Genomic DNA, 26,591 nt, shown 5'->3' on the forward strand with positions numbered 1-26,591 from the left:
TCTCTAAAGTCTATGTCTGTCCTGTTGGCTTGCAGAACTCTCAATGCGGAGTAGGGATGCTGGAGTGGAAAAAGTGAAACTAATAGAATGAACAAAAAAGAATGGAAAGAATTGTAAAACTGTGCCTCATGATTCACATGAAATCTGTGTGTAAAATTGTATCTAATTTCATGCAAGGATGAAAATCAAAATGCACTTTCATCATGTGCATATCAGCATATTTGTGCCTGTCAAAAGAGCGATTAAATTAAGACCAAAACATGATTTCATGTACTGTTAAAGGAGTTCCATTAAATTAGTGCCTACCAATCTGACATAACTATGTCAACATGTGCTATTGGTCTCATGGTGTCATTGACATTTAAAAAAAAATATAATTTGTGTCAATGTATGAAAACGTGAGGCAATTGAATTAAACATGCTGATTAAACTTAAGCCTTATGATATAAAATATACCAAGATGTCCAGATTGACATTGAAACAATTGACTTGTCCATTATTTGAGGATTGAAGTCTGAATTTGGTCTATTGCATTTGAAGTCCATTAACTGGGAGTCTCATTGTATATGAAGTTGATTTTGAAATGCATATGGGGCAAAATATATCTTTGCATTTTCTGATCTTCCAAAAGAACCTTCAGGTTTTCTTCCTTATTCTTCCAAGCGTTGAAGAACGTTTTCTCTACTTAACAAGTTTTTGTGCTGCCTCAATCTTGTTGGTTAACAAGATATATTTTTGAACTTCTTTTGATGCTATTTTTGAGTTTGCATGTTATTGCTGGATGAGAGAGAGAATGCAAATAATTGTGCTGTCCCAAAGACGCTTTTTCAAAAGGCAACTGGAATTTGTTTTTCTTTGAAGACATTTTGCTTCTCATCCAAGAAACTTCTTCAGTTCTGAAGCATAATCAAATCGTATTATCCTATTAGAAGGCTAATACTACCATACATCAAACATATATTGGAAACATCCAACAAAGTATCCCAAAGGTGCATTTCAAAAGGCAACTGAACTTTCTTGGTTTTTTTTCCCCCTTGAAAACGTTTTGTTTCTCACCCAAGAAGTGAATGGTTGTAAGTCAAAAACTACTTATACTGATCTTATTATACTAATACTGTTGCATTAGTCACATTAGCCATGTTGCATTAGCCATGTTTCTCTGTTTCTCTGCGTCATATATGTGGATATATGCATAATTTTATATTTATTTATTTTGTCTTGTTTATGTAGTGTATATTGGAGGTGGTGACCCTTTGAGAGCTGAATGCAACGAAATTTCATTTTAATATGTGCCAATTTGTGTACATTCAAGGTGACAAGTTATTCTAAGTCTAAGGCTATTAGATTACTCACCAGGGACTGAAGAATGGCAAATCACCTGAAAGTACAAGCAAGACAATTCTTCATTTTAGTCAGGACCATAAAGTCCATTTTGTACAGGAAGCCTGGAAGTCTTAACAGAATAAGAGTTGGAAGGTACCTTGGAGGTCTTCTAGTCCAACCCCCTGCTTAGGCAGGAAACCTAAAACCCAGGGGTGGGATTCAAATTTTTTAAACAACTGGTTCTGTGGGTGTGGCTTATTTGGTGGGCGTGGCTTGGTGGTCATGTTATTGGCTGGCCGTGGCCAATTCAATATCACTCACATCGAGGCACACATCTCCTCACCTGGCCTCTCATGACTGTGGGGATGCTGCAACAGTTGTAAGTGTGAAAAATGGTCATAAGTCACTTTTTTTCAGTGCCATTGTAACTTTGAATGGCCACTCCACACAAGCAAAATACCAGCAAATGAAGGGAAAAAAACTCCAGAGACCCAGAGACAGGAAATCTAGTCCTGCCAAGAATGTAATAAAGTTAACGGAGAGGCAGTTTCTTTAAGCAACACCAGAATGTTTCCTTCCTGCCTTCCTTACAGGATTAGGCCAGTAATTTCTTGTAATAACCGGTTCTCCAAACTGTTTAGAATGTTAACAACTGGTTCTAGTGAATAGGTGCGAACTGGTAGAATCCCACTTCTGCTCAAACCGTTTCAGACAAACGATTGTCCAATCTTGTCTTAAACACTTCCAGTGTTGAAGTACCCACCACTTCTAGAGGCAAGTCATTCCACTGATTAATTATTCTAACTGTCAGGAAATTTCTCTTTAATTCTAGGTTTCTTCCCTCCTTGATAGTTACCATCCATTGCTACTCCTTAATATTGTATTAGACAAATTCTACTCCTTTTAATCAGTGCCTAATTTAGCATTTTTTAAAATGTTGGATGCCAGAAAATGTTCACACAAAAACGATTATTTACATTTGCTTACAATTATTAAGTTTTTGCTTCTTAGGAAACAGAAAAGACAATTCATAATCACACTTAAAGACACAGGGACCGTATTTTGTTGCTAAAAACAAAGAGAAACCTGAAAAAAAAAGAGGAAAATCTGAAAGAGGTTCATAAGGATAATACAAGAATGTTATGTTTATAGCTCTGCTTGGCAAGAAGCCCATTATCAAGATTAGTCCACACCACACCGAGCTTCCCTCTGCTTGCTTAAGTTTTCATCAACCCAAAATTGATGGTGGGAGGAGCATCCCACTTCATCCTGCCTGACCAGCTGGAAATTTTATAAGCAGGAGAGGTGAGGGTGCTTTTGCTGCCTCCAGCTTGGACTTGGCTCGCGCTTAAATCGCACCCACATGGCTTCTGTAAAACTCCTCGCTTGCATTTTAATCAGTATAATCCTGCAGTTTTTAATCTTAGTCCAAGCTGCTACCAGAATCTACTATATTGGAGCTGTGGAAGAATATTGGGATTATGCACCCAGCGGGAAGAATCAGATCACGGGACAAAAGCTCACAGAAGATAAGTAAGTCAAATCCGGATTTCTTTGGTTGCACGGCAAAGATTTAGTCTGAAATTATTTCGTCCCTTTGTTTAAATTGTGTTTGCCACTCAGATGCAGATGCTGGCCTCAAAATTGTTGGCTTGCTATCATTTCAAATGTACATCCAGGCAATTTTGACAGCAGCCTTAATATTCATCTTGAGATTGTTTTGGTGTGTGTGTGTGTGTGTGTGTGTGTGTGTGTGTGTGTGTGTAAAGAGTACAGAGGAGAGAAACAAATATGATTAGGGGACTGGAGGCTAAAACATAAAGAACAGTTGCTGGAATTGGGTATGTCTAGTTTAATGAAAAAAAGAACTAGGGGTGACATGATAGCAGTATTCCAGTATTTGAGGGGTTGCCACAAAGAAGAGGGAGTCAAGCTATTCTCCAAAGCACCTGAGGGCAGGACAAGAAGCAATGGGTGGAAACTAACCAAGGAGAGAAGCAACTTAGAACTAAGGAGAAATTTCCTGACAGTTAGAACAATTAATCAATGGAACAACTTGCCTCCAGAAGTTGTGAATACTCTAACACTGAAGTTTGATCACATGACTCTGCAACCATCATATATATGAGTCATTTGCCCAGTGTCTGAATTTTGATCATGTGACCCGGGGTGGGATTCAGTTTTCTTAACAACTGGTTCTGTGGATGTGGCTTAGTTGATGGGGGTGGCTTGGTGGTCCTGTGTCTGGTTGGGCGTGGCCAACTCGACATCACTCATGTCAAGGGGCGCTTCTCCTCGCCTGGCCCCTCATGACAGTGGGGATGCTGCAATGGTCATAAGTGTGAAAAATGGTCATAAGTCACTTTTTTCAGTGCCATTGTAACTTTGAATGGTCACTAAACGAACTGTTGTAAGGATTACCTGTACAAAAATACAAAAAGCTTCTTTGCTTGCAAAAAGCTGCCCTAAATACCAATCATTAGATTAAAAATACCTGCCAGAGTTACAAACCAGTCAGGGTGCCAGAGCACCTTGAGGAATGAAAATATTGAAAATGCAGTGATAATTATCAAGCAGCCAACTCTTGCTCATAACGTGAAACCCTTTAGCAGAAAGATCATTTAAGCTCGCCAGAAAAAGCAGACCCAGGAAAAGCAATCCTTAGATCCATTTGAACACTTAAAAATACTAGTTGGTCTCACTCACCTCACAAGATATCCTAAGGAAATCACCCAGATTTAAGGAAAGGTCACATGCCCCCCAAAAGACAGTAAAAAAATCAGTGCCAAGCTTGCATCCTGCCTCTTGGAAGTATACCCCAAAAGGACAGTGCCAGATAGTATTAAAGCAGTGAAGGAAGACCCCACCTCCCCAAATAGAAAAAGAAACCATGAGGCAAGAAAAAATTCAAATAATGTATTCAAACAATACAAATAATTAAATCACAACAGTTGCTGTTGCTTGTTGAAGCTGAATAGGGAAAGTTATCCCATCAATTAACACAAGATTAAACTTCACCAAGCACAGAATTAACCTTCACCAAAAAACAGTTTTAGACCAAAACTCAGAAAGAGTATGTAAACTCACATTTGAATGTCAATCCTTGCTAAATGTCTTGCTAAAGACATTTAGAAGCCTTGCTAAATGTCACTCATCTTGGTTTCCTGTCACTTTGCTTCATTATACAATTATTTCTTCAAAATGATGATTGTCCCGGGAAGTATTACCTCCCAACAGCAGTGTAAAAATCTTAAAACAAGCCTTCCCCTTTGAGAAAGCCTCAGAAGCTCTGGAGACAGGAAATCTAGGCTTTCTGCCAAGAATGTAATAAGGATGATAAAAACAAATGGAGATTGCTTCTAACTACCCGTTCTCCGAACTACTTAGAAAGTTAACAAGAGTTTCTATCGAACCGGATAGAACCGGTAGAATCCCACCCCTGATGTGACCATGGGGATGCTGCTACGTTTGTGTGAAAAAAAGCCATAAGTCACTTTTTCCAGCGCCGTTGTTATTTTTAACAGTCACTAAATGAAACTGTTGTAAGTCAAGGACTATCTATATTTGAACTTTAATCTTCTATAGCAGGGGTCCGCAAACTTAGCAACATTCAGACTTGTGGACTTCGACTCCCAGAATTCTGGGAGTCGAAGTCCACAAGTCTTAAAGTTGCCAAGTTTGGGGACCCTTGTTCTATAACGATAGAAACCTCAGCTGCAAATAGGTTTTCCCACCTTTCATTGTAGGGACGCAAATGTTACCATGACAAGGGGACCTAACAGGATTGGACGAGTTTACAAGAAGGCAATTTTCAGACAGTTCACGGACGATTCCTACTCTCACGAGGTTGCCAAACCATCATGGCTGGGTCTACTCGGGCCAGAGCTGAAGGCTGAAGTAGAGGACACCTTTATTATTCATTTTAAAAACTTTGCTTCCCGGCCATATTCCGTCCATCCGCATGGAGTCTTCTACAAGAAGGACTCTGAAGGTAAATCAAATAACTTCTTTTCCGCCTTCCTGTTTCAGATGTTATTCTCCAATAATACTGTTAGTTGGACTCTGGTGGTTGCAACAGTGTGCTGGAATTAGGCCTGAAATGGGCTGGGTTCAGGGCTGTCCTTCACGCCTCAGTTAGTCTGCTGAGATATATAAAAATATCCCTTGACGTCAGGGGTGAGCTTCAAAAATGTTATCAAAAGGTTCTTTGCCCGGTTGCTGGGTGGGTGTGTCTATGGTGGGCGTGGCTTAGTCAGCCTCCTGTATCACAGGGCAGGGGCTTTTTGACCTCCCCGGGCTCCAGAGGCTTGCCTTGAGCCTCCGGGAGGGCAAAAATGGCCTCCAGGGGCTCCGGAGGCTCTCTGGGCCCATTTCCGGCCATCCCGAACTTCTGGGAGGCCCTTTTTCGCCCCTGTACACACCATGCACTCACCTGCATCCAAAACGGGCTGCATGGGGACTCCTGGGAGGGGTGGGGCGGGGCCAGCCAGGAGTGGGATTTGGGGATTCTCCGAACTGCAGAAAATCTTAGCTAGGGGCTCTCCCGAACCCCTGCGAACCCCCAGCAGTCCACCCCTGTATTGGAAGAAATATTCTTCTACGTTCACTTCCTTGTGGGGGAAAAAGACACTGGAAGCATGGAGGCTGTTTGGAAAGATGGTTTAATGGTGGACAGAACCACGTGGCTTGGAGCTCCAAAGTGAAAAGGACGATCACATGCTTCAAGATGTTGGGTGGAAAAAAAAGAAGGGCTGATATGCTGAGAGACTCTTAGTTATATACCCTCTGTTGGGCCCTACTTTAGTGTTTCCTGTTCGTAGGTAAGAAATGTATCCCATTGGCTGTCAATTCCCAGGGGCGGGGGCTTAGCTAACTTTGTCTGGATCCCATGGCTTCACCTGAGTGCTGGCTGATGCAATCTTCCCAGCCAGGTGGTGAGATGGTAGAGGCCTTTGTTATGTAGAATACTCTGACCCAGGCTTTAATGGCCCGCCCATTAACAAAGGGGGGAGTGGGGAGCTTCTGCCTCTCTGAGGTAATTTTCTGCTTCTGAGTTTCTACTTCTCTTTTTGGGGGAAATATTCTGCCTTTTTAATATTTCCTAGGATATTTCATTTTTCTAGGAGAGGGGTGGGTGCTAATTTCCTACATCTGCTTGACGTGTTGGGCCATATTTTGGATCAGTCCAAAGCTCTGATTCTCACAATGACTATCTAGGTAATTCCAAAGAGTTCATTCCAAAAAAAAAAAAGTCATCATTCAGCAAATAGCTCCAAATGATTGATGTTGCAATGTCCTGTGATCATCTGCACTGCCAGTTTCTGGCAAGCAAAGTCAAGGGGAAAAGCCAGCAGGAGGTCATAAATGACAAGTATATGGCTGCAGGACAACGGACTGCAAGGATTCGCCTAACAATAGCAGTTGGAACTGTTGGACCGTTGGAACGCAACCACGTGACACAGTATTGCATAACCGTGTTGCTTAGCAACCATATTCTGATCCCAATTACCGGTCGATAAGCAAGGTCCACCTGTTGTTGGAAGAAAAATCCACCTGGTTCAGGTACAAGCCAGGAATAAAATAAAATGGAGGCTGATTGGTAAGAAAGTTTAATGATGAACAGAATCACACACAAAGACAGCATGCAGTTTCTGGGACAGCTGAACAACTAGCTAGATGAGTGCCAGGATTTTTATACAGGTCCTGAAATGCTGCTGGGGGCAGGTTGTGCAATGAAGGGGCTTGTGTTCTGAAAGGGTATTCCTATTGTGGCTAATTGGCCTTTGTCCTGTGTTGGATTTTTGGTGAGGGGTTGCTGTACTAATCCTACCATTCTGCTTTTGTTAGCTGTCAAACTTTGCTACAAGGAGTTTCAAAATATCTTCTGCCTGCAGTATTTGCTTTGCTTATGAATGGGGCCATCTAGATAGTTTGTTTCCTCTTTCAATAAGCTCTCCTTAAGTGCTGGCATCTTCATTGGGCTTTTAAGAAAGACTGGGGGATGCTTTCTGCCTCTAAAAACATGTTTATCGATTTCTCCTTTAGAGAAATATAATATTCTTCCTTTTTTAATATTTCCCAAAATATTTCATTCTTCTGAGGGGATGCTTCCCACACTGTGTTTCAGGGGGGAAATTTCTTCCTTTCACACCTCTCTTTTTTCTAAATGGCATAAGAAACCAGGAGCAACTTTGAATTTTGGAGACAGAAAAAAAATACTATGACAGAGTTAAAAGAAAATATTAGGAATTCAGACAGTTTTCTTTCCTTCTCTGCTCCAGGGGCTCTTTATCCTGATGGAACAAGTGGAAAAAGCAAAGAAGATGACTTTGTTCTCCCTGGAACCAACTATACATACACATGGCCAATTATGGATAATTTTGCACCTACTCCAGCTGATTCACCATGCCTGACCTGGATTTACCATTCACACATCAAATCCCCAAAAGATATCAGCAGTGGGTTAATTGGACCTTTGCTGGTTTGTAAGAAAGGTATGGAATTTACAATTTAGTATTTGGTAATGCAGAATTGGTTGTTGAGGTCCTAAACGGTTTAGTATCAAAATGTGCCAGTGAAGACTCAATCATCCAGGCCAATATATTTAAAAAGCTTCTTAAATCATGGCAACTGGACAATAGATTGTTGTAGTGTCAAAATACCTGGCATTGTTCGAACCATCCTGGCAATACATCCATCCTGTTAGAACAATTCATCAATGCAAAGGCTTGCTTTCAGAAATTGTGGATAATTTTAAAGAAGAGATTGGACCAGGGATAAGCTTCTGGGGGTTCACAGGGGTTCGGGAAAGCCCCTAGCTAAGATTCTGTGTATTTCGGAGAATCCCCAAATCCCACTTCTTATAGAAGACTCTATGCAGATGGACGGAATATGGCCGGGAAGCAAAGTTTTTAAAATGAATAATAAAGGTGTCCTTTTCTTCAGCCTTCAGCTCTGGCCCGAGTAGACCCAGCCATGATGGTTTGGCAACCTCGTGAGAGTAGGAATCGTCCATGAACTGTCTGAAAATTGCCTTCTTGTAGGAGAAAGACTGGAAATGGGCCTGTTCCCCGCTTCCAGAGCCCGAGGAGGCCATTTTCACCATCTCAAAGAAAGCCTCTGGAGCCCAGGGAGGGCAAAAACAACCCCCCTGTGGTGCAGGAGGCCGACTAGGTCACGCCCACCATGGCCACAGCCACCCAGCAACCAGGCAGAGAACCCTTTGCTAAAATTTTTGAAGCCCATCCCTGGGTTGGACAACCACTTGTCTGAAATGGTAATGGGTAGGGGTGTCAAACTCAGCTTCACTGAGGGCCGGATCAGGATTGTATTTGACCTCGGGAGGCCTGATTATAAACCAGAATATAACAAAGTCATCAAAATTATTGAATAGAACATCTTTAAATAGTCATGTGCCAGGAACAAAAAGTTGGTGAGAACAGAGAATTGAAAAAGTCGTTGAAAATGAGCAGTGGGATTTCTTAATACAAATGGTATGCATACAAAATACGTATATAAGTCTTAGCTTATAACATAACAAATGTAAATATGTTTGAAAAGAAAAAAAAGTATGGATAACATGGCAATACCAGCAATAATAGAAGACAAAGAATTGAAGAAGATCAGAAAGTATGAAAATTAAAAACTGAAGTTGAAAGATTATAAGCATAAACTGTGGTATCTTAGTGATTATTGCTATGGTGATTGCCATACCAAAACACTTGAATGTCCCTTTAAAAATCTGCTCATTGACAAAATTTTCGTTCATAATTATAAAAATTGGTTACAAACATTTACTATGCCAATACATTCAGACTCATAAAAATCTCCCCACCCCACCCCACCACGAAGTATCTTGCTAATCTTTCAGTAGTCAGAATAGCCTGGAATTCGTCTTGTGAAAAAATCTGTGATTTCAGTGTAAATCGAGGACTAAGTATGTAGGCTATGTGTCTTCAGAACCAAATGTCCCTGAATTGATATAGGGAACAAGACATTAAAATAAATGCCGTCTTGAAAATTCCCTGGTAAGAATTCAACAATCTCAGCCTTAAATGTATATGAGAACTTGCACATTGCAAAGTGCACATTGTTGGAATTATAGTATGGTTACCTGAAATCTTGCAAGCTCCCAGATTTCAACATTGCACGAAATCTGGTAACCTTGCAAGGTTTTGACACTATTTTGTTCTTTAAAAAAAAATGATTTTGGGGTGTCCCAGATGCCTGGTATCTGTGTGTGTTGCAGTGGTGGGATTTAATTTTTTTTACTACCGGTTCTGTGGGCGTGGCAGGGGAAGGATACTGTAAAATCTCCATTCCCTCCCTACCCCACTAACCTGCTTTCCAGCTCCGTTCTCCTGTGCAAGGCAACAAAAGAAGACCCAGCCAATCAGCTGGGACTCAGGAGGCAGAGAATAGATGGGAGCGGGGCCAGTCAGAGGTGGTATTTGCCGGTTCTCTGAACTACTCAAAGTTTCCACTACCAATTTCTCCAGAACTGGTCAGAATCTACTGAACACCACCTCTGGTGTGCTGTATTGCTGATTCTTCAGTACATTATTTCTAACTTGGGGTTGGTTTCAGAGTAAGAATTTTTGCAGATTTGAGCATGTTCCAAATACATTTCCTTAAGATGGTTTTCTCAATTTCTTTTTAAAGGTTTTTTAGACAGTACTTCGACTTCACTGGCAGACAAGTACAAAGGTTTTGCCCTGATGTTCAGCAACATAGATGAAAATATCAGCTGGTACCTGGATGAGAATATAAACACTTTTTGCTTAGATCCTAGTACAGTCAATAAACAGGATGAAGATTTTCAGTTCAGCAATATGATGCTATGTAAGTTGTTGCCATAACTGTTGCTATTGTAAGATGGTGTTTTTGCAGCCATGACTTTTTTAAAGTAAGAAACTTGAAAGACTAGACTAGACTAGACTAGAATAGAATAGTTTATTGAACAAGTGTGATTGGATACACAAGGAATTTGTCTTGGTGCATACCCTCTCAGTGTACATAAAAGAAAAGATACATTCATCAAGAGTCAAGAATCATAAGGTACAACGTTTTTTAATAGTCATAGAGTACAATAAGCAATCAAATCATACTAGGAAACAGTCAATAAAAATTGTTAGGATATACCAGCAACAAGGTTACAGTCATACGGTCATAAGTGAGAGGAGATGGGTGAAAGGAAGGGTGGGAGGTTTAATAGTGATAATTAGTAGTAATGCAGACTTAGTAAATAGTTGGACAGTGTTGAAGGTATTATTTGTTTAGCAGAGTGATGGCATTCAGGAAAAAACTGTCCTTGTGTCTAGTTGTTCTGGTGTGCAGTGCTCTATAGCATCGTTTTGAGGGTAGGAGTTGAAACTGTTTATGTCCAGGATGTGAGGGATCTGTAAATATTTTCACAGCCCTCTTTTTGACTCGTGCAGTATACAGGTCCTCAATTTGATGTCTGATTAGGTTCCATTAATTCAATAACCAGTAAATATGGGCAGGACCATTTATGGCCTTAGAATTTTGTTTTGATTAGCCACAAATAAACAGTGGGAATAGCATTTTAGTCTGGAATTCCCTGTTACTCTCCTAAGAATGACATGGTGCAGAAAAGTGGAATAAAAGAGTTGAAATGGACTTTAGAAGTTCTCTACTCTAGTCTAACTGTCATGAAATTTCTCTTTATATCTAGGCTGGTTCTCTCCAATAATGGGTTTCAATTTTTTTTTACTATCGGTTCTGTAGGCATTGCTTGGTGGGAGTGACAGGGGGAGGATACTATAAAATCTCCATTCCCATCCCACTCCTGAGGGAAGGTTACTGCAAAATCCCCATTCCCTCCCCACCCCACTAACCTGCTTTCCAGCTCTGTTCTCCTGTGCAGGACAACAAAAGGAGACCCAGCCGATCAGCTGGGACTCAGGAGGCAGAGAATAGATGGGGGCAGAGCCAGCCAGAGGTGGTATTTGCTGGTTCTCTAAACTACTCAAAATTTCCACTACCAGTTCTCCAGAACTGGTCAGAACCTGCTGAATACCAGCTCTGGTTCTCTCCCTGATTAGCTTCCATCCATTGCTTCTTATCCTGCCTTCTGGTGCTTTGAGAATAGTCTGACTCCTTCTTCTTTGTGGCAGCCCCTCAAATATTGAAAGACTACTACTATCATATCACCCTGAGTCCTTCTTTTCATTAGATTTTTCACTAGACATACCCAATTCCTGCAACTGTTCTTCATATGTTTTAGCTTTCAATCCCTTAATCATCTTTGTTGCTCTTCTCTGCAGTCTTTCTAGAGTCTCAACATCTTTTTTATATCATGGTGACCAAAACGGAGCGCAATATTCCAAGTATTACCTTAATAAAGCATTATACAGTGGTACTAACACTTCACGTGATCTTGATTCTATCTCTCTGTTAATGCAGACTTGGATTTTATTTTTTTATTTATTTGATTTGTCAATCGCTTACAAGATAATAGGTATAAGTATATATATAGTTATGAATACATGAAATGGGTACAAATAAGAAAGAAAAAAAGAAACAATAGGACAGGGACGGTAGGCACGTTGGTGCGCTTATGCACGCCCCCTACAGACCTCTCAGGAAAGGGGTGAGGTCAATAGTAGACAGTCTAAGGTTAAAATTTTGGGGGTTTGGGGAAGAAACCACAGAGTCAGGTACAGTATTCCAGACATTGACCACTCTGTTGCTGAAGTCGTATTTCCTGCAATCAAGTTTGGTGCAGTTAACCTTGAGTTTGTATCTATTGTGTGCTCTTGTGTTGTTATGGTTGAAGCTGAAGTATTTATTGACAGGTAAGTCATTGCAATATATGATTTTATATACCATACTTAGATCAGACTGAAGATGGCATAATTCAAGGTTTTCTAGGTCTAGAATTTCAAGACTGGTGGCAGAAGGTATTTTGCAACGAGTAGAGGAGTGGTGAACTCTTCTTGTGAAATATTTCTGGACTTTCTCAACTGTGCTAATATCAGATATGTAATGTGAGTTCCAGACTGATGAGCTGTATTCAAGTATTGGTCTAGCAAATGTTTTGTATGCTCTAGTTAGTAGTGTGATATTACCAGAGAAAAAGCTACGTAGGATTAGGTTAAAAACTCTTAACACCTTTTTGGCTATGTAGTTACAGTGGGCTCTAGCATTTAGATCATTAGAGATGAGTATTCCAAGGTCCTTTACAGAGCTTGGATCATCAACAAGATCCATTCAGCTTGTATTTTATTTTCTGATTTTTTTTGCCGATATGTAAGACAGAGCATTTATTTGTTGAGATTTGAAGTTGCCATTTTTTTGACCATCCTGATACATAGTCAAGATCTTTTTGAAGCATAGCAGTATTGTCTGTGGTATTGAACAGCTTTACATCATATGCAAAGAGAACGTAGTTGCTCTTAATATGATCACAGAGGTCATTTATGTAGAGTATGAAGAGAGTTGGTCCTAGAACACTACCTTGGGGGACACCACTATTGACAGGTACAGAATTTGATAGGATGCTCCCAATTTTGACCATTTGTTGTCTGTTTGACAGGAATGCTTCTATCCAGTTATGCGGTTGTCCAGAGATACCATAAGATTTTAGTTTTAGGACTAGTTTGTTGTGTACCAGTGAATCAAAGGCTTTACAGAAGTCTATGTAGATTGCGTCTATTGTTTTGCCCTGATCGAGTTGTGTAGTCCATATGTTTTTGCGTGTAAGAGTTGCAGATTACAGGATAGTTTTTTTTCTGAAACCAAATGGTTTATTGGAGAGTAGGTTGTTTGTCTCTAAGTGGAGGATAATGGATTGGTTAATAATTGATTCCATGACTTTACAGGTGACGCAGCATAAGGAGATTGGTCTGTAATTTTCAACTAGGCTGGGATCTCCCCTTTTGAAGATGGGGATGACCGTGGCTTGTGACCATAGGTTAGGCAAGGAGCTGGTCCTGAAAGATTTTTCAAAGATTATGCTTAGAGGTTCTGCTATGGCAGTGGATAGCTTTTCTAAGAAGTAGGCACATATTCCGTCCGGTCCAATAGATAGAGATGGTTTTAGATTGCATCATGCTTTTTCATCATTGTCTTCGGTAAAATAGATATGTATTAGATCATTGTAGTTGTCTGTAGTTCAGCTATGAAATACTGGGCATGATCCATTGCTGTTTACAAATACTGAGCCAAAGAATGTGTTAAAGATGTTGGCTTTAATGGTGCTGTCATTGCAGTCTTTACCATTAGGTCCTATCAGGGGTGGGATGGACCTTAAGTCTTTTAGTTTGTTGTTTACAAAACTGTAAAAAGTGCAGGTGGAATTGGTGCGTAGAAGGTTTTCCTCTTGTTTAATGTGATAATTGGTGCATTCAGTCTTTATCTGGTGGCATAAATTTTTGTATTGGCTTTTAAAATTGGCAATGTGACCAGATTTGTTTTTCTGCCAGAGTGATCTCTTTTTGGATTGAAGTTTCCTTATTGTTATGGGTAATCTGTTTTTTTCGGGGGGGGGGGGAGTTGTTGTTGGTACATATAGTTTGATGACTCTTTTGACTTCAAGTAAAATATGTTGTAATGGTCTTCAACAGTATTGCATCTAGTGAATAGAGATTGCCAATCAAGGGATGAGAGATCGTTGCCTATAAGATCATAGTTGCCTTTTTTGAAGTTATAATTGGGGATTACGTCATTGTGATGATTTTTGTGTGGGCGTATGTTGAGACAAAAGTCAATCATATTGTGGTCACTGTTGGAAAAGTGTTCTTTAGTTTGTATTCCGTAAATTAAATTCAAACTATTGCAGAAGATGAGATCAAGGCAGTTGTTTAGGCTAGTATTGTTGGTTACTAGTTGTTCTAGTCCCAGATTTGTAACAGCATTGTAGAAGGTTGTGTGTATGGTTTCAGTTGTACATTCATTTAGGGTCCAGTCAATATGAGGTAGATTGAAGTCACCAAGAAAGATAAAAGTGTTTGCGCAGGATGCTGCCCATGTTAGTAGTGAATTTAGCTTGTTTACATGTTCGATGTCATAATCAGGTGCTCTGTAACATAGTAAGAATCGAAATGTGATATTTAAGATGATGGTCTCAGGAAGAGCAAGCTCCTGGGTAACTTGGATGTTTTTTAAATGGAAGGACTTTTTATAGAAGATAGCAACACCACCTCCTCTATGAATTTATGATCTGATCAGTAAACATGATAGTCTCTTACTGTGGTAATGGAGTCAGGGAGAGATGCATTGCGCCATGTTTCACAGACAAATATGATGTCGAATTTAGCCATATTTAGTAAGAGGAGAAATTCAGGTATTAACAAGGCTTCTTGCATTGAGTAGCTTGCATTTAAGGCCAGCAGTAGTTGGAACTGAGGTAGTTAGGGGCGTGCGTGCCTAGTCTTGGGTGATTGCATTAGCTTTCTTGGTAGCTGCAACACATTGCTGGCTCATAGTTAAATGGTTGTCCACTAAGACTCTTAAATCCTTCTTACAGTTTTCGCTGTTGAGCCAGATACTACTAACTGATCAAATAATACAATAATACTACTGTATAGAATTCCAGATAGATAGCCATTCAGCCTCTGATTAGCTGATTCAGGATAACGTTAGTGTCAATCAGTTTCATACTGACTTTTAGCATTTCCTTTAGATATTTAGCCTAACGTTGCAAAATGCTGTTCTTGTTTTAACACCAATTTCTAAGAGCATATTTTCAGGACTTGGTTTGGAAAGCAAATGTTTTGTAGCATTCCCATTTCTCCTAACTTTTGCTGACTTTTTCTTTGTGTTATACATTTATAGCAATTAATGGATATATGTATGGAAACATCCCTGGCTTGGAAATGTGTGCTGGTGACTTGGTGTCCTGGTCCTTGATTGGAATGGGGAACGAGTTGGACGTTCACTCTGTGCACTTCTTGGATCATGTCCTGATTAATAGAGGATGTAGGACAGATGTCATTAGCCTTTTTTCGGCCACTTTCCTCACAGCAGGAATGGTTGCGCAGAACGTTGGGACATGGCTTGTGAACTGTGCAGTCAATCGTCACATGCCAGGTAAACAATTCAACAAGCAACAGTATGCTAGATATTCAGCAATGTGTGCCATGTTCTTTTATATATAATATAAAACAGAGATCACCAACAAGGAAAGCAGCAGAAGCAGCAGAAGTCTTTCTTTCTCTCCCCCAAACTCTGCTAGAAATGAGTCTTTGTGAGACTTGTCATGCCGGTGCAGCCTCTTTGAGCAGGATGCCTTGCAAGATCCTAAAGACTCATTTCTGGCAGAGTTTGGGGGAGAGAACGAAAGACTTTTGCTGCTTTCCTTGCGTTGCAGCCAAAAGCAGAAGAAGAAAGAAGTGGAAAGAAGCAGCCTGCTGACCAGGCAAGGCACGTGGGGTGAGTGGGGCAAGTACCCCCCCATGCCCTTTCCCCTGCCCCCTCACTACCTCGTGTTGTTCGTAATGCAAGTGACACAAGCCTTGTGGTCCTGCGGGCCATGCGGGCAGTGCAGCCTTGTGTTCCCATGCAGCATGGATTAATTGCTTTGGGGGTGACATTGCTCCGTGGACCACCAAAATCTTCTCTCAGACCACCAGTCGTCCCTGTCCCACTGGTTGGTGACCACTGATATATAACATAACATAACATAACATAACATAACATAACATAACATAACATAACATAACATAACATAACATAACATAACATATACAATGTTATATATATATATGTATGCATGTATGTATGTATGTATGTTTATATTACAATCTTCAGTTGAACAGTGTGTTGTCTGGCTACAAGCATCTTTGTTAAACAATAATCAAAGTTTCAATATCCTTCATGTACTTCTTAAGATAGCTTCTTAGGAAAGGATAATGGGAGAAGAATTGGTGGGAAACCTTTCTGGGTAGATGTGGGAAAAACCAATTTTGATACTGCAGGACATACAGGTTAGTCCTTGACTTACAACCACAATTGAGCCCGAAATTTCTGTTGCTAAGTGAGACACTTGTTAAGTGAGTTTTACTCTATTTTACGACCTTCCTTGCCACAGTTGTTGAGTGAATCACTGCAGATGTTAAATAAATAACACAGTTGTTCAATGAATCTCACTTCCCCACTGACTTTGCTTGTCAGAAGGTTGCAAAAGGGGATTTATATGACCCCAGGACACTGTAACTATCATATGGTAAATACAGTATGAATCAGTTCATTTATAAACAAGCTTGGAGAGATTCAGGAATGTAACTGGTATCAGTGAACACGTGCCTTGAATGGACTGGGATAAGCATCTTGGATAAAGACATCTTTGTGGGATGGAACCAAAAGCGATTAAATGATTCTCGTGTTTCTTTTTTGCACTGTAGCTGGTATGTCAGGATTATATAACATCAAGTCTTGTGGTCAAGACCTTACTCCGTCCTGGAGTGGTCATAAAAGAAAATATTTTATTGCTGCTGAAAGAATTCTATGGGATTACGGACCTGGTGGTATTGATACATTCACTGGACAACCGTTAAATGCCACTGACAGGTCAGAGCCTCATGTGTTATTTTTATTGTGTTAATTTATTCAATCCCAAAACCTTTTCTTACTCTTATATTAATGTGTTTTCCTGCCTCTTATTAACACCAGTTGCAAACCATCTTATAAGAGCCTGGAACTTTTAAATTAACTTGTTGATCCCACATAATTGTGTTGGCAGAACACAGGTAGCTAACAAGCTGTATTTTCATAATGTGAACTCTTTGATTAGGTTTAGCATCAAATGATTTTGGTTTAATATCTCCTGCAAACCCAAAATATAAAGCACCTTTGGTTAGTTTGTGAGTCAGTGAACAAATATACAGGTTATGCATGTTTGTGGGAATTATAATACGTGAATTTTAGCAGTAGCAATAGTGCTTAGACTTATATGCAGTTTCAGGGTGCTTTACAGCCCTCTGTGAGCAGTTTACAGAGTCAAAATATTGCCCCCAACAAGCTCTGGGCCCCCATTTTACTGACCTCAGAAGGATGGAAGGCTGAGTCAACCTTGAACCAATCAGGATTGAACTCCTGGCAGTGAGCAGAGTCAGCCTGCAATACTGCATTCTAACCACTGTGGTCTACTTGAAATGAGTTACCCACGCAGATATGTGACTCAGGTTGCCCTACTACATATTGACATTCACACTTTGTGTTTTCGCAGTGATTCAGCTCCTTACTTCAGACAAGGAGATGATCGAATTGGAGGACGCTACTGGAAAGTCCAATATGTGGCCTACACTGATGGTAGCTTTAGCAGAAGAAAGAAGCGACCTGCATCCGAGGCCCATCTTGGCATACTTGGTATGAGGTGGGGAAAACTCCTGAGGCTTTTTCATGGCATTGATTTCAGGCACACCTCTCTGATGATGGCACATATTAAGAGCAGTTCTGAACCCAGACAAGCCATGATGAAACCCTAGCCTGGTGATGGCGAAACTATGGCATGAGTTTATGACAGCTGAACCATTCATCTGGGGTCCTGTGGCCGCCATTTATAACCTTCCAAGCTGGCTTCCCCATGAGTAAAGTTAATGGAGGAAGCCATATTCCCTTAATAATGGCATTGACTCACTTAACAACTGTGGTAAAAAAGATAATCAAATGGGCTGCAACTGGCTGAATCATTGTTTTGCTTAGCAACAGAATGTTTTCCCTCAGTTGTGGTCCTAAATCAAGGATTACCTGTACAACATCAGATTATTTTTTTTTTGTGGGACATGGAATTAGATGACACAGATATTGGTGCTCTTCATGTCAGTGCTTGGGAAGAAGATGTTCCAAAGGAAAATACATCTATAATCCCATATATTTTCTCCCCTTCCTATATTTTTTTTTCTGTTTGCCATGGCATGAGTGGTGGAAAGGACAAGAAACAGTATTTTTTTAAAAGGTAAAGGCTCTCCTTGCACATACATGCTAGTCATTTCTGGCTCTAGGGGGCGCTGCTCATCTCTGTTATAAAGACAAAGAATCAGTACTGTCCAAAAATGTCTCCGTGGTCATGCGGCTGGCATGACGAAATGCCCAAGGCGCACGGAACGCTGTGACCTTCCCATCAAAGTGCTCCCTATTTTTCTACTTGCATTTTTTACATGCTTCCGAACTGCTAGGTTGGCAGAAGCTGGGACAAGTAACGGGAGCTCACTCCGTTACATGGTGCTAGGGATTCAAACCGCCGAGCTGCCGACCTTTCTGATCAACAAGCTCACCGTCTTAGCCACTGAGCCGCCGCGTCCCTCTATCAGTATTTTAGCTGTAGCCTAATCAAAAGTGTTCCACGCAGTGCCCAAAATTCACCACTGAGATCTTGTGCTTCAGTAGAGAGAGGGAGAGCTCCCATGGGTCAGAGTGCAATTTGATTACATGGAGAAAGGGAGCTTGTAAAGTGATTTCTTAGAAAAGAGCGTAGTGAAAGTCACAAGGATGAATGGGGGGTGGGGGAGGCTGAAGGAAGTAGGGATATTTTCCGGTGCAGAGATAAAACGGTGCTTGAAACCAATTCGTTTTAAACAATTCATTCATTCGCCTCTAATTTCAAGGTCCAGTTATCAAAGCTGAAGTTGGTGATACCATCTTGGTTACTTTTCTCAATAGAGGAGACAAGAATCATAGCATGATGCCCCATGGAGTAGCTTTCGATAAGTCATCGGAAGGATTCCCTTATGCTGATGGTAAGTAAGTTGATGTTCATCATCATCATCATCTTTTAATGACCCCATAATGCCTTGCGGGTGGAATCTGAGCAACTGAATGGAGCTAGTAGAGTGTTTAATGGCCGGGTGCCTTCCCTGTCACCAATGCGGAGTTTTATTCAGCAGATATATTCTCGGTGTGCCCAGAGAGAGAAATATCTGCCTTTATCTAGGATTGAACTCACAGCCTCTTGATTGTGAGGCGAGAGCTCTACCTCTAGGCCACCGCACCACTCCAAGTGAGTCTATGTTACTTTGGTGTATTTTGTTCTTTACCCAGGGGATTAACAGAAAACAGGCAGCAATGGATGATGATAGTCCACTACTTACAAAAGTTCATTTAGTGACCATTCAAAGTTACAAAAGTACTGAAAAAAGTAACTTATGACCTTTTTTCACACTTAACGACTGTTGCAGCATCCCCTTGGTCACATGATCAAAATTCAGATGTTTGGCATCTGATTCATATTTTTGACAGTTGCAATATCCACGTGTTTCCTTTGGCGGCCTTCTGCCAAGCAAAGTCAATGGGGAAACCAGATTCATTTAACAACCGTGTTGCTAACTTAACAACTGCAGGGATTCATTTTACAATTCCGGCAAGAAAGGCCGTTAAATGGGGCAAAAGTCACTTAACCAATGTCTTACTTCACAACAGAAATTTGGGGCTCAGTTGTGGTCGTAAGTCGAGGACTACCTGTACTTGAAATAATGTTGTTTACTGTTTTGAATGGCAAATATCAGCAGTGCTTCACAAATATCTATGGGGATTGTCAGTCTTCCAGATCATAGTTGTCCCAAAGGTGCTTTTTTTTCAGGAGGCAACTGGACTTTCTGTTTTTTCTTTGAAGATGTTTCACTTCTCATCCAAGAAGCTTCTTCAGCTCTGAAGAAAAAGAGCTGAAGAGGCTTCTTGGATGAGAAGCGAAACATCTTCAAAGAAAAACCAGCAAGTCCAGCTGCCTCTTGAAAAGGCACCTTTGCATGACACGTAGTCTCTGAAATATTTATTTCCTATGTGGTATGGATGTCAAGATGTAGGTTCCAGGCCCTCAAACTGTGCAGAATTTCGGAATCTCTGAACTCATAAGAACTTTCTTGGAGAACTTAGAGGTCTGCCACTTAGCACCAAACCTGCTACATGGTTTTTAGGTGCCCAGTCATCTTCTCTTCTACTACCTCAGAAATAAATACTGAGAACAAGGAATAAAAATCTCAAGGTGTCCCAGATTGGGCCCAGATTAAGTGACATTTAAGGGAAGTTACTTACATACAGAGGTGGTATTCAGCAGAGTCTGACCAGTTCTGGAGAACCAGTAGCGGAAATTTTGAGTAATTGGGAGAACCGGCAAATACCACTTCTGACTAGCCCCACCCCAGTGGTGGGATTGAAATATTTTTACCACCGGTTCCGTGGGTGTGGCTTGGGGGTGTGTGGCTTGGGGGGCACACTTTGCACACGTGCGCACACTTTGCACATGTGCCCACACGTGTGCACGCCAAACACACATTTTGCACAGGCACAGGGGTGTTCTAACTTACCTCCTGCAAGCCTGCACTCTTCTGGTTGCTTCAGCAGCTGCCACGCAGCGCTCTGCTGTGCCGTGCAAAGCAACTGCACTTCAAATTCAGAGGATAAAGGTGAGTATGGGAGCCCAGGTAGGCGGGTGGGCCGAAAAGCAGAGTGGCGAAGAGAACCAGTTTGGTCTCCGCTGCCCATCGCTGTTACTGGCTCGATTGAACCAGGCCGAACCGGTAGAATACTACCACTGCCCCACCCCCATCTATTCTCTGCCTCCCAAGTCCCAGCTGATCATCTGGGTCTTCTTTTGTTGCCCTGCACAGGAGAACGGAGCTGGAAAACAGGTTAGTGGGGTGGGGAGGGAATGGAGATTTTACAGTAAACTCTGCCCTCCCTGGAAGACTTAGCCAGGTCCCGCTGCCAAAGCAGAATCAAGGCCATTATAGAAGACCCCTCACACCCTGGCAATTACCTTTTTGACCTGCGGCCGTCTGGATGGCGTTTTAAGTCAATAAAATCCCACACCACTAGACTGACAAATAGTTTCTTTCCCTGGGCCATCCGAACCGCAAATAAACACGAAGTCACTACCTCGTTAAAATGTGAAAAGATGTGAAATCTCAATACCTCATTCAGATGTATAATAACATATTACAGTACAATCCATCTCTTGTGTATTATACTCGGCTAAGCATTACAGTCAGTGTTGGAGGTATATTTTGTGTATATTCATAGATATTGTACTCTCAAATTGCAAATGGAGACGTGGGTACTCTATCTTTCTTATCTTCATTTTTAAGTGTTTTGGTTTTATTGTATTGCGAACAGTTGCTGGGGTGCATCCACAGTTTCGTTGTACTTGTACAATGACAATAAAGTTCTTCTAATCTAACCTAATCTGGAGTGGGGAGGGAATGGAGGCTTTACAGTATCCTTCCCCTGCCATGCCCACCAAACCATGCCACGCTTACCAAGCCATGCCCACAGAACCAGTAATAAAAAATTGTTGAATCCCACCACTGCTTACACAGTCATCAATCCATACCTTGTTTTTATTTATCTGAAGCAAAGCAGCACAAACACATTAGCTGCATTACCTCACACAATAAACTTAGTTACTGAATTCATCCATCAGCAGAATACTTTCAATGTTACATTTGCCGGATGCGGTGGGTATACAAATGAGTCAAAGGGCTCCCCATAACAGCTGCTTTGAAGTGTTTTCTTTCAACAGTAATTGCTCTGTTTGTGACAGCCAAGTTCTAACCAGCTTCACACTAATGAGGTAATGAGCAAGTAGTATCAGTAGTAAGTACTGATATCCCCTCAGAGCTAAAGTGAGACAAATTACAGAAAGTAATTAGTGGATTTCCTGTTGGCAGGGAAATTTCCACCAGTCGTTCTCCTTAAAGCTGAAATTCTAACATAACCTCTTTATTTATGTAAATATTTTTACCCCGTTTTTCCTCGTAGGCCCCTATAGGACCACCTTTATTTCTATGAGAAGGCGTACAGTCCAGGCAATCCTGCTGGTTTAGTAACCATTCAAAGCTACAGTGTCCCTGGAAAAAGTAACTCAGGAACGTTTTTCACACTTACAAGCATTGCAGCATCCCCATGATCATGTGATCCATACCCTTGGCAACTGGCTCATATTTATGACGGTTGCAGTATCCCCAGGGTCATTTGCAGAGGTAGTATTCAGCGGGTTCTGACCAGTTCAGGAGAAACTGAAGCGGAAATGTTGAGTAGTTTGGAGAACCGGAAAATCCCACCTCTGACTGGCCCCGCCCCCATTGATTCTCCGCCTCCCAAGTCCCAACTGATTGGCTGGGTCTTCTTTTGTTGCCCTGCACAGGAGAACGGAGCTGGAAAGCAGGTTAGTGGGGCGGGGAGGGAATGGGATTTTGCAGTATCTTCCCCTGCCATACCCACCAAGCCACACCGTGCCCACCAAGCTACACAGAACTGGTAGTAGAAATTTTTGAATCCCAGCACTAGTAATGTGATCCCCTTTTGAGACCTTCTGACTAGCAAAGCCAAGGGATAAGTCAGATTCACTTAACAACTGTGTTACTAACTTTATAACTGCAGCAATTAACTTAGAAATGGTAGCCAGGAAGGTCATATAATGGAGGAAAACTCACTTAACAACTGTCTTGCTCAGCAGTACAAATTTTGGACTCATTTGTGGTCATAAGTCAAAGGCTACCTGTACTCAAATGATCTTTGGATTTCAATTACAGTTTAATTTCATAGGGATGTTTTGACTTCTTTTCTTTTAAGGATATCCAAAGCCAGGAGCTTTTGTTAAACCTTATGAGACCTTTAAGTATGAATGGAGAGTCCCTGAAAGCGTTGGACCTACACCCAATGATCCAGCATGCCTCACATACTTGTATTATTCAGCAACCGATCCAATGATGGATACTCAGTCTGGTTTGGTGGGGCCTCTTATCATTTGTAAGAAGGATACTCTGAAATCCAGTGGAAAGCAGGTAAACAGCTTGCTAATGTCTTGAATGGTTGATTGCACAGGTCAGGGGTATCAAACTCATGTCGTCACGGCAGCATCACGTGATGTATCAGACTTCCCCCCCCCCCTTTGCTAAACTGGGCATGGGCGTGGCCAGCGCATGACGCCTCCGGCCCGTGGGCCAGGAGTTTGACAGCCCTGGCATAGGTGGAATGAAAGGATGGTTGTTGCACACATCCAAATCAGAGGTGGTACTCAGCAGGTTCTGACCAGTTCTGGAGAACCGGTAGCGGAAATTTTGAGTAGTTCGGAGAACCAGCAAATACCACCTCTGACTGGCCCCGCCCTCATCTATGCCTCCTGAGTCCCAGTTGATTGGCTGGGTCTTCTTTGGTTGCCCTGCACAGGAGAGCGGAGCTGGAAAGCAGGTTAGTGGGGTGGGGAGGGAATGGAGATTTTGCAGTAACCTTCTCCTGCCATGCCCGCCAAGCCATGCCCACCAAGCCACACCACAGCCACCAAGCCACGCCCACAGAACCGGTAGTAAAAAAAATTTGAATCCCACCAACTGATCTAAATGCAAAGGAACAACTTGACAACATAAGACTCACCTTGCTGGATCAAAAGACATCAAAACTAGAAAGATTTTGTGTCTACTACAATGGTCAATTTAAGTCCCCAGGAAGGAAGACAACATATATAGCCTAAGTCTTGATGTTTAGTTATAGAAATCTTAGTCACGATTACCAAAAGCGTTACAAGAGTTGTCATTCATTATATCTAGTACTTTCCTCAAGTCAAGTATCTTCCAGATAAGTGGACTTCAACTCCCAGAATTCTTAGCAATAGCTCTGCTGGTCAGAAAAGTTGTGGGAGTTGAAGTCCACCCACATCTGAAGAGCCGCTTTCAAGGAGGGAAAAAAAGACTAGTATTTTCAGGATCAGTAAATAAACTTCAGTGGTAGTAATTAAACTACTAAAAATACATCAAAAAATGCAACCTGACCCATCCTGAATTGCATAATCAACTCAAAAGAAGACCGTGAAAAGGATTAAATCTCAGGACCATCTTGGAAAGTTGGTTGTGATAAAACTTAGTGTCTCAGCATTCCAAGATGGCCTCGGCCATGTTCCCTTCAGGGTTGACATAGCAAGCTTTAGACAGTATAATAATTTGTTTCAGAGATCTAGAGCCCAGCTGAAAAGGTCTTCTATCTATAACGCCCAACCAAATTGTCCCCAGAAGATAACAAGTAAAAAGGCCCATTAAAGCAGGGGTCCCCAATATCCAGGCTAAAGCCCAGTACCCAGGGTTGGGCTGCCACTGGTTCACCCTGGTTCGGGTGAACCAGTAGCTAATTTTATCATTTTTAATGACCGGTTCAGTGAACCAGAAAATCCACCCCTGGCTGGCTGTGTCCACCCTGCCCTGCCCCTCCCCTCCCAGGGATCTCCATGCGGCCTGTTTTGGATGCCAGGTAAGTGCAGGGTCCACGCAAAGGCTCGGGGAGGGTGAAAAATGGGCCCCCCAGAGGCTCTGGAAGGCCAGAAACAGGCCAATTTCCAGCCTCTGGAGCCCAGGGAGGCCATTTTCACCCTCCCGGAGGCTCGAGAAAAGGCTCCGAAGCCTGGGGAGGGTGAAAACACTCCCCTCCCACCATGGTGCAGGAGGCTGACTAGGCCACGCCCACCCAGCAACCAGGCAGAGATCCAGTTGCTAAAATTTTTGAAGCCCACCCCTGCCAGTACCGGACCATGGCAGCCCATTCAGAACCAGGTTACACAAGTGGCGGGCAAGAATGCGTGTATGTGAAACTCCATTTGTGTGAGCAGCGGGTGAGTGCATGGAATTATCCCCTCCTTTCCTCCCATCGCTCTGCAAAGCTGGAAAGGTTGGGACCCAGAGGTGGTATTCAGCAGGTTCTGACCAGTTCTGGAGAACCGGTAGTGGAAATTTTGAGTAGTTTGGAGAACCAGCAAATACCACCTCTGACTGGAAATTTTACAATATCCTTCCCCTGCCATGCCCACCAAGCCACGCCCACAGAACCAGTAGTTAAAAAATTGAATCCCACCACTGATGTGATTATTTAACAACTGCAGCAATTCACTTAACAACCATAGCAAAAGAGTTCATTAAATTCAGCGTGATTCACTTAATATCTGCCTTGTTTGGAAATGGAAATTCTGGTCCCCATTGTGTTCATAAGGAGTAGGGGAAAATGGGCACTTTGATCAAGAAAAGGCTGGGCACCATTGGCTTAAGGTTACTTGTAATAATTTTGCATTGTTGGTAGTTTTAGAAATCTGATGTATGGCAAAATACACTAGCAGCTTCAATGATGCTACTTTAATTTAAAAAAAAAAATCCTTACCTTAGGCAGTAGCCAAAATGTCCCATCTGCATGTAAAGAGGAAATGATCAGGAAGCTGATTGAAATTTCTTTCTGGTTTTCTATTTAATCTGCAGACTGAACGTTTGCCGTTTTAATGAACAATGTTTTTGTTTTGGCTACAGAAAGGAGTAGACAAAGAATTCTATCTGCTCTTCACTATCTTTGACGAAAATCGGAGTTTTTACTTTGACCTAAATATTGAGGCTTTTACTGGCGGTCCCTCGATGGTTGATAAGAAGGATATGGATTTCCAGGAATCCAACAGAATGCATGGTATGGGAAATATACATTTGGGAAGTTAAGCAAGAGAAGTTTTCAACATGATACAAAAATATAGGGTAGAATGAGAGGTTGTGAGATAAGCGTAGGGCTGTATAGGGTTTATGCTACTGTTTGCCATCCATCCTGAGGGGAATAATTTTCTCCATCCAAAGAATGCCTTGAATTGAAAAGAGGATAGAATTACTCCTTCCTTTCTTCTCCTGACCATGGAAAGCAGCCAAAATGCTGTTGCTTTTTTTCTGTCTCTCAAAAATAGGGAGGGACTTGTGGAACAGCAGTTAAATGATTAAGGAATGGGTGGACTAGCTTATCAACCAGAAGGTTGACTGGCTTATCAACCAGAAGGTTGGCAGTTGAAAACCCAAAAGCGTATGATGGGGTGAGCTCCTATTCCTGCCCCAGCTCCTGCCAACCTAGCAGTTTGAAAACAGGCAGATGCGAGTAGAAAAATAGGTACCATTTTGGTGGGAAGGTAATGATGTTCCATGCACCTTGGCATATTGTCATACTGGCCACATGATCACAGACAATCGCTATCAGCAGTGGATCTTCCTTCCCAAGGATGGGCCCACAGATTTCCACTGCTCTCCTCTCCTCTGCCTTCTGAGCAACTGCGTGTCAGGCATTGTCAGATCTTCAGACAATGCTGGCTCCCTCAGCTAAGAAACGGAGATGAGCAGCACCTTCTAGCATTGACACAATTGTACAGGGAAAACTTTACCTTTTAAAAAATGGCAGGTCCAATGAGAATTGGGATAGATTTGAAAATGAACAGAATTATTCCTTGGATCTGATGGGACTCAGAGATGATGTCCTTCACTCCTCAAGACAGAGAAATCTTGCTAAGGCAGCCAAATTACTTTTTATATGTA

The 26,591-nt window shown here is 41.7% G+C and overlaps 1 protein-coding gene across 1 annotated transcript in view; it reads left to right on the forward strand.

Moving 5' to 3' along the window:
* The first annotated feature begins 2,655 nt into the window (after positions 1 to 2,655).
* The window catches only part of HEPHL1 (hephaestin like 1), a 53,611-nt gene continuing 29,675 nt past the window's right edge, over positions 2,656 to 26,591 (forward strand). The window contains exons 1-10 of the mRNA XM_087937019.1: positions 2,656 to 2,856; positions 5,070 to 5,314; positions 7,605 to 7,817; positions 9,985 to 10,164; positions 15,121 to 15,375; positions 16,689 to 16,854; positions 17,513 to 17,652; positions 18,891 to 19,022; positions 22,852 to 23,063; positions 25,560 to 25,710. Of these exons, the coding sequence (XP_087793145.1) occupies positions 2,687 to 2,856; positions 5,070 to 5,314; positions 7,605 to 7,817; positions 9,985 to 10,164; positions 15,121 to 15,375; positions 16,689 to 16,854; positions 17,513 to 17,652; positions 18,891 to 19,022; positions 22,852 to 23,063; positions 25,560 to 25,710 (1,864 nt within the window). The 5' untranslated portion in view covers positions 2,656 to 2,686. The remainder of the gene's footprint in view (positions 2,857 to 5,069; positions 5,315 to 7,604; positions 7,818 to 9,984; positions 10,165 to 15,120; positions 15,376 to 16,688; positions 16,855 to 17,512; positions 17,653 to 18,890; positions 19,023 to 22,851; positions 23,064 to 25,559; positions 25,711 to 26,591) is intronic.

This window comes from Pseudonaja textilis, chromosome 7, assembly GCF_049901715.1.
Source record: "Pseudonaja textilis isolate UNSWEBS1 chromosome 7, rPseTex1.2, whole genome shotgun sequence".
NCBI classification, from domain to species: Eukaryota; Metazoa; Chordata; class Lepidosauria; order Squamata; family Elapidae; genus Pseudonaja; species Pseudonaja textilis.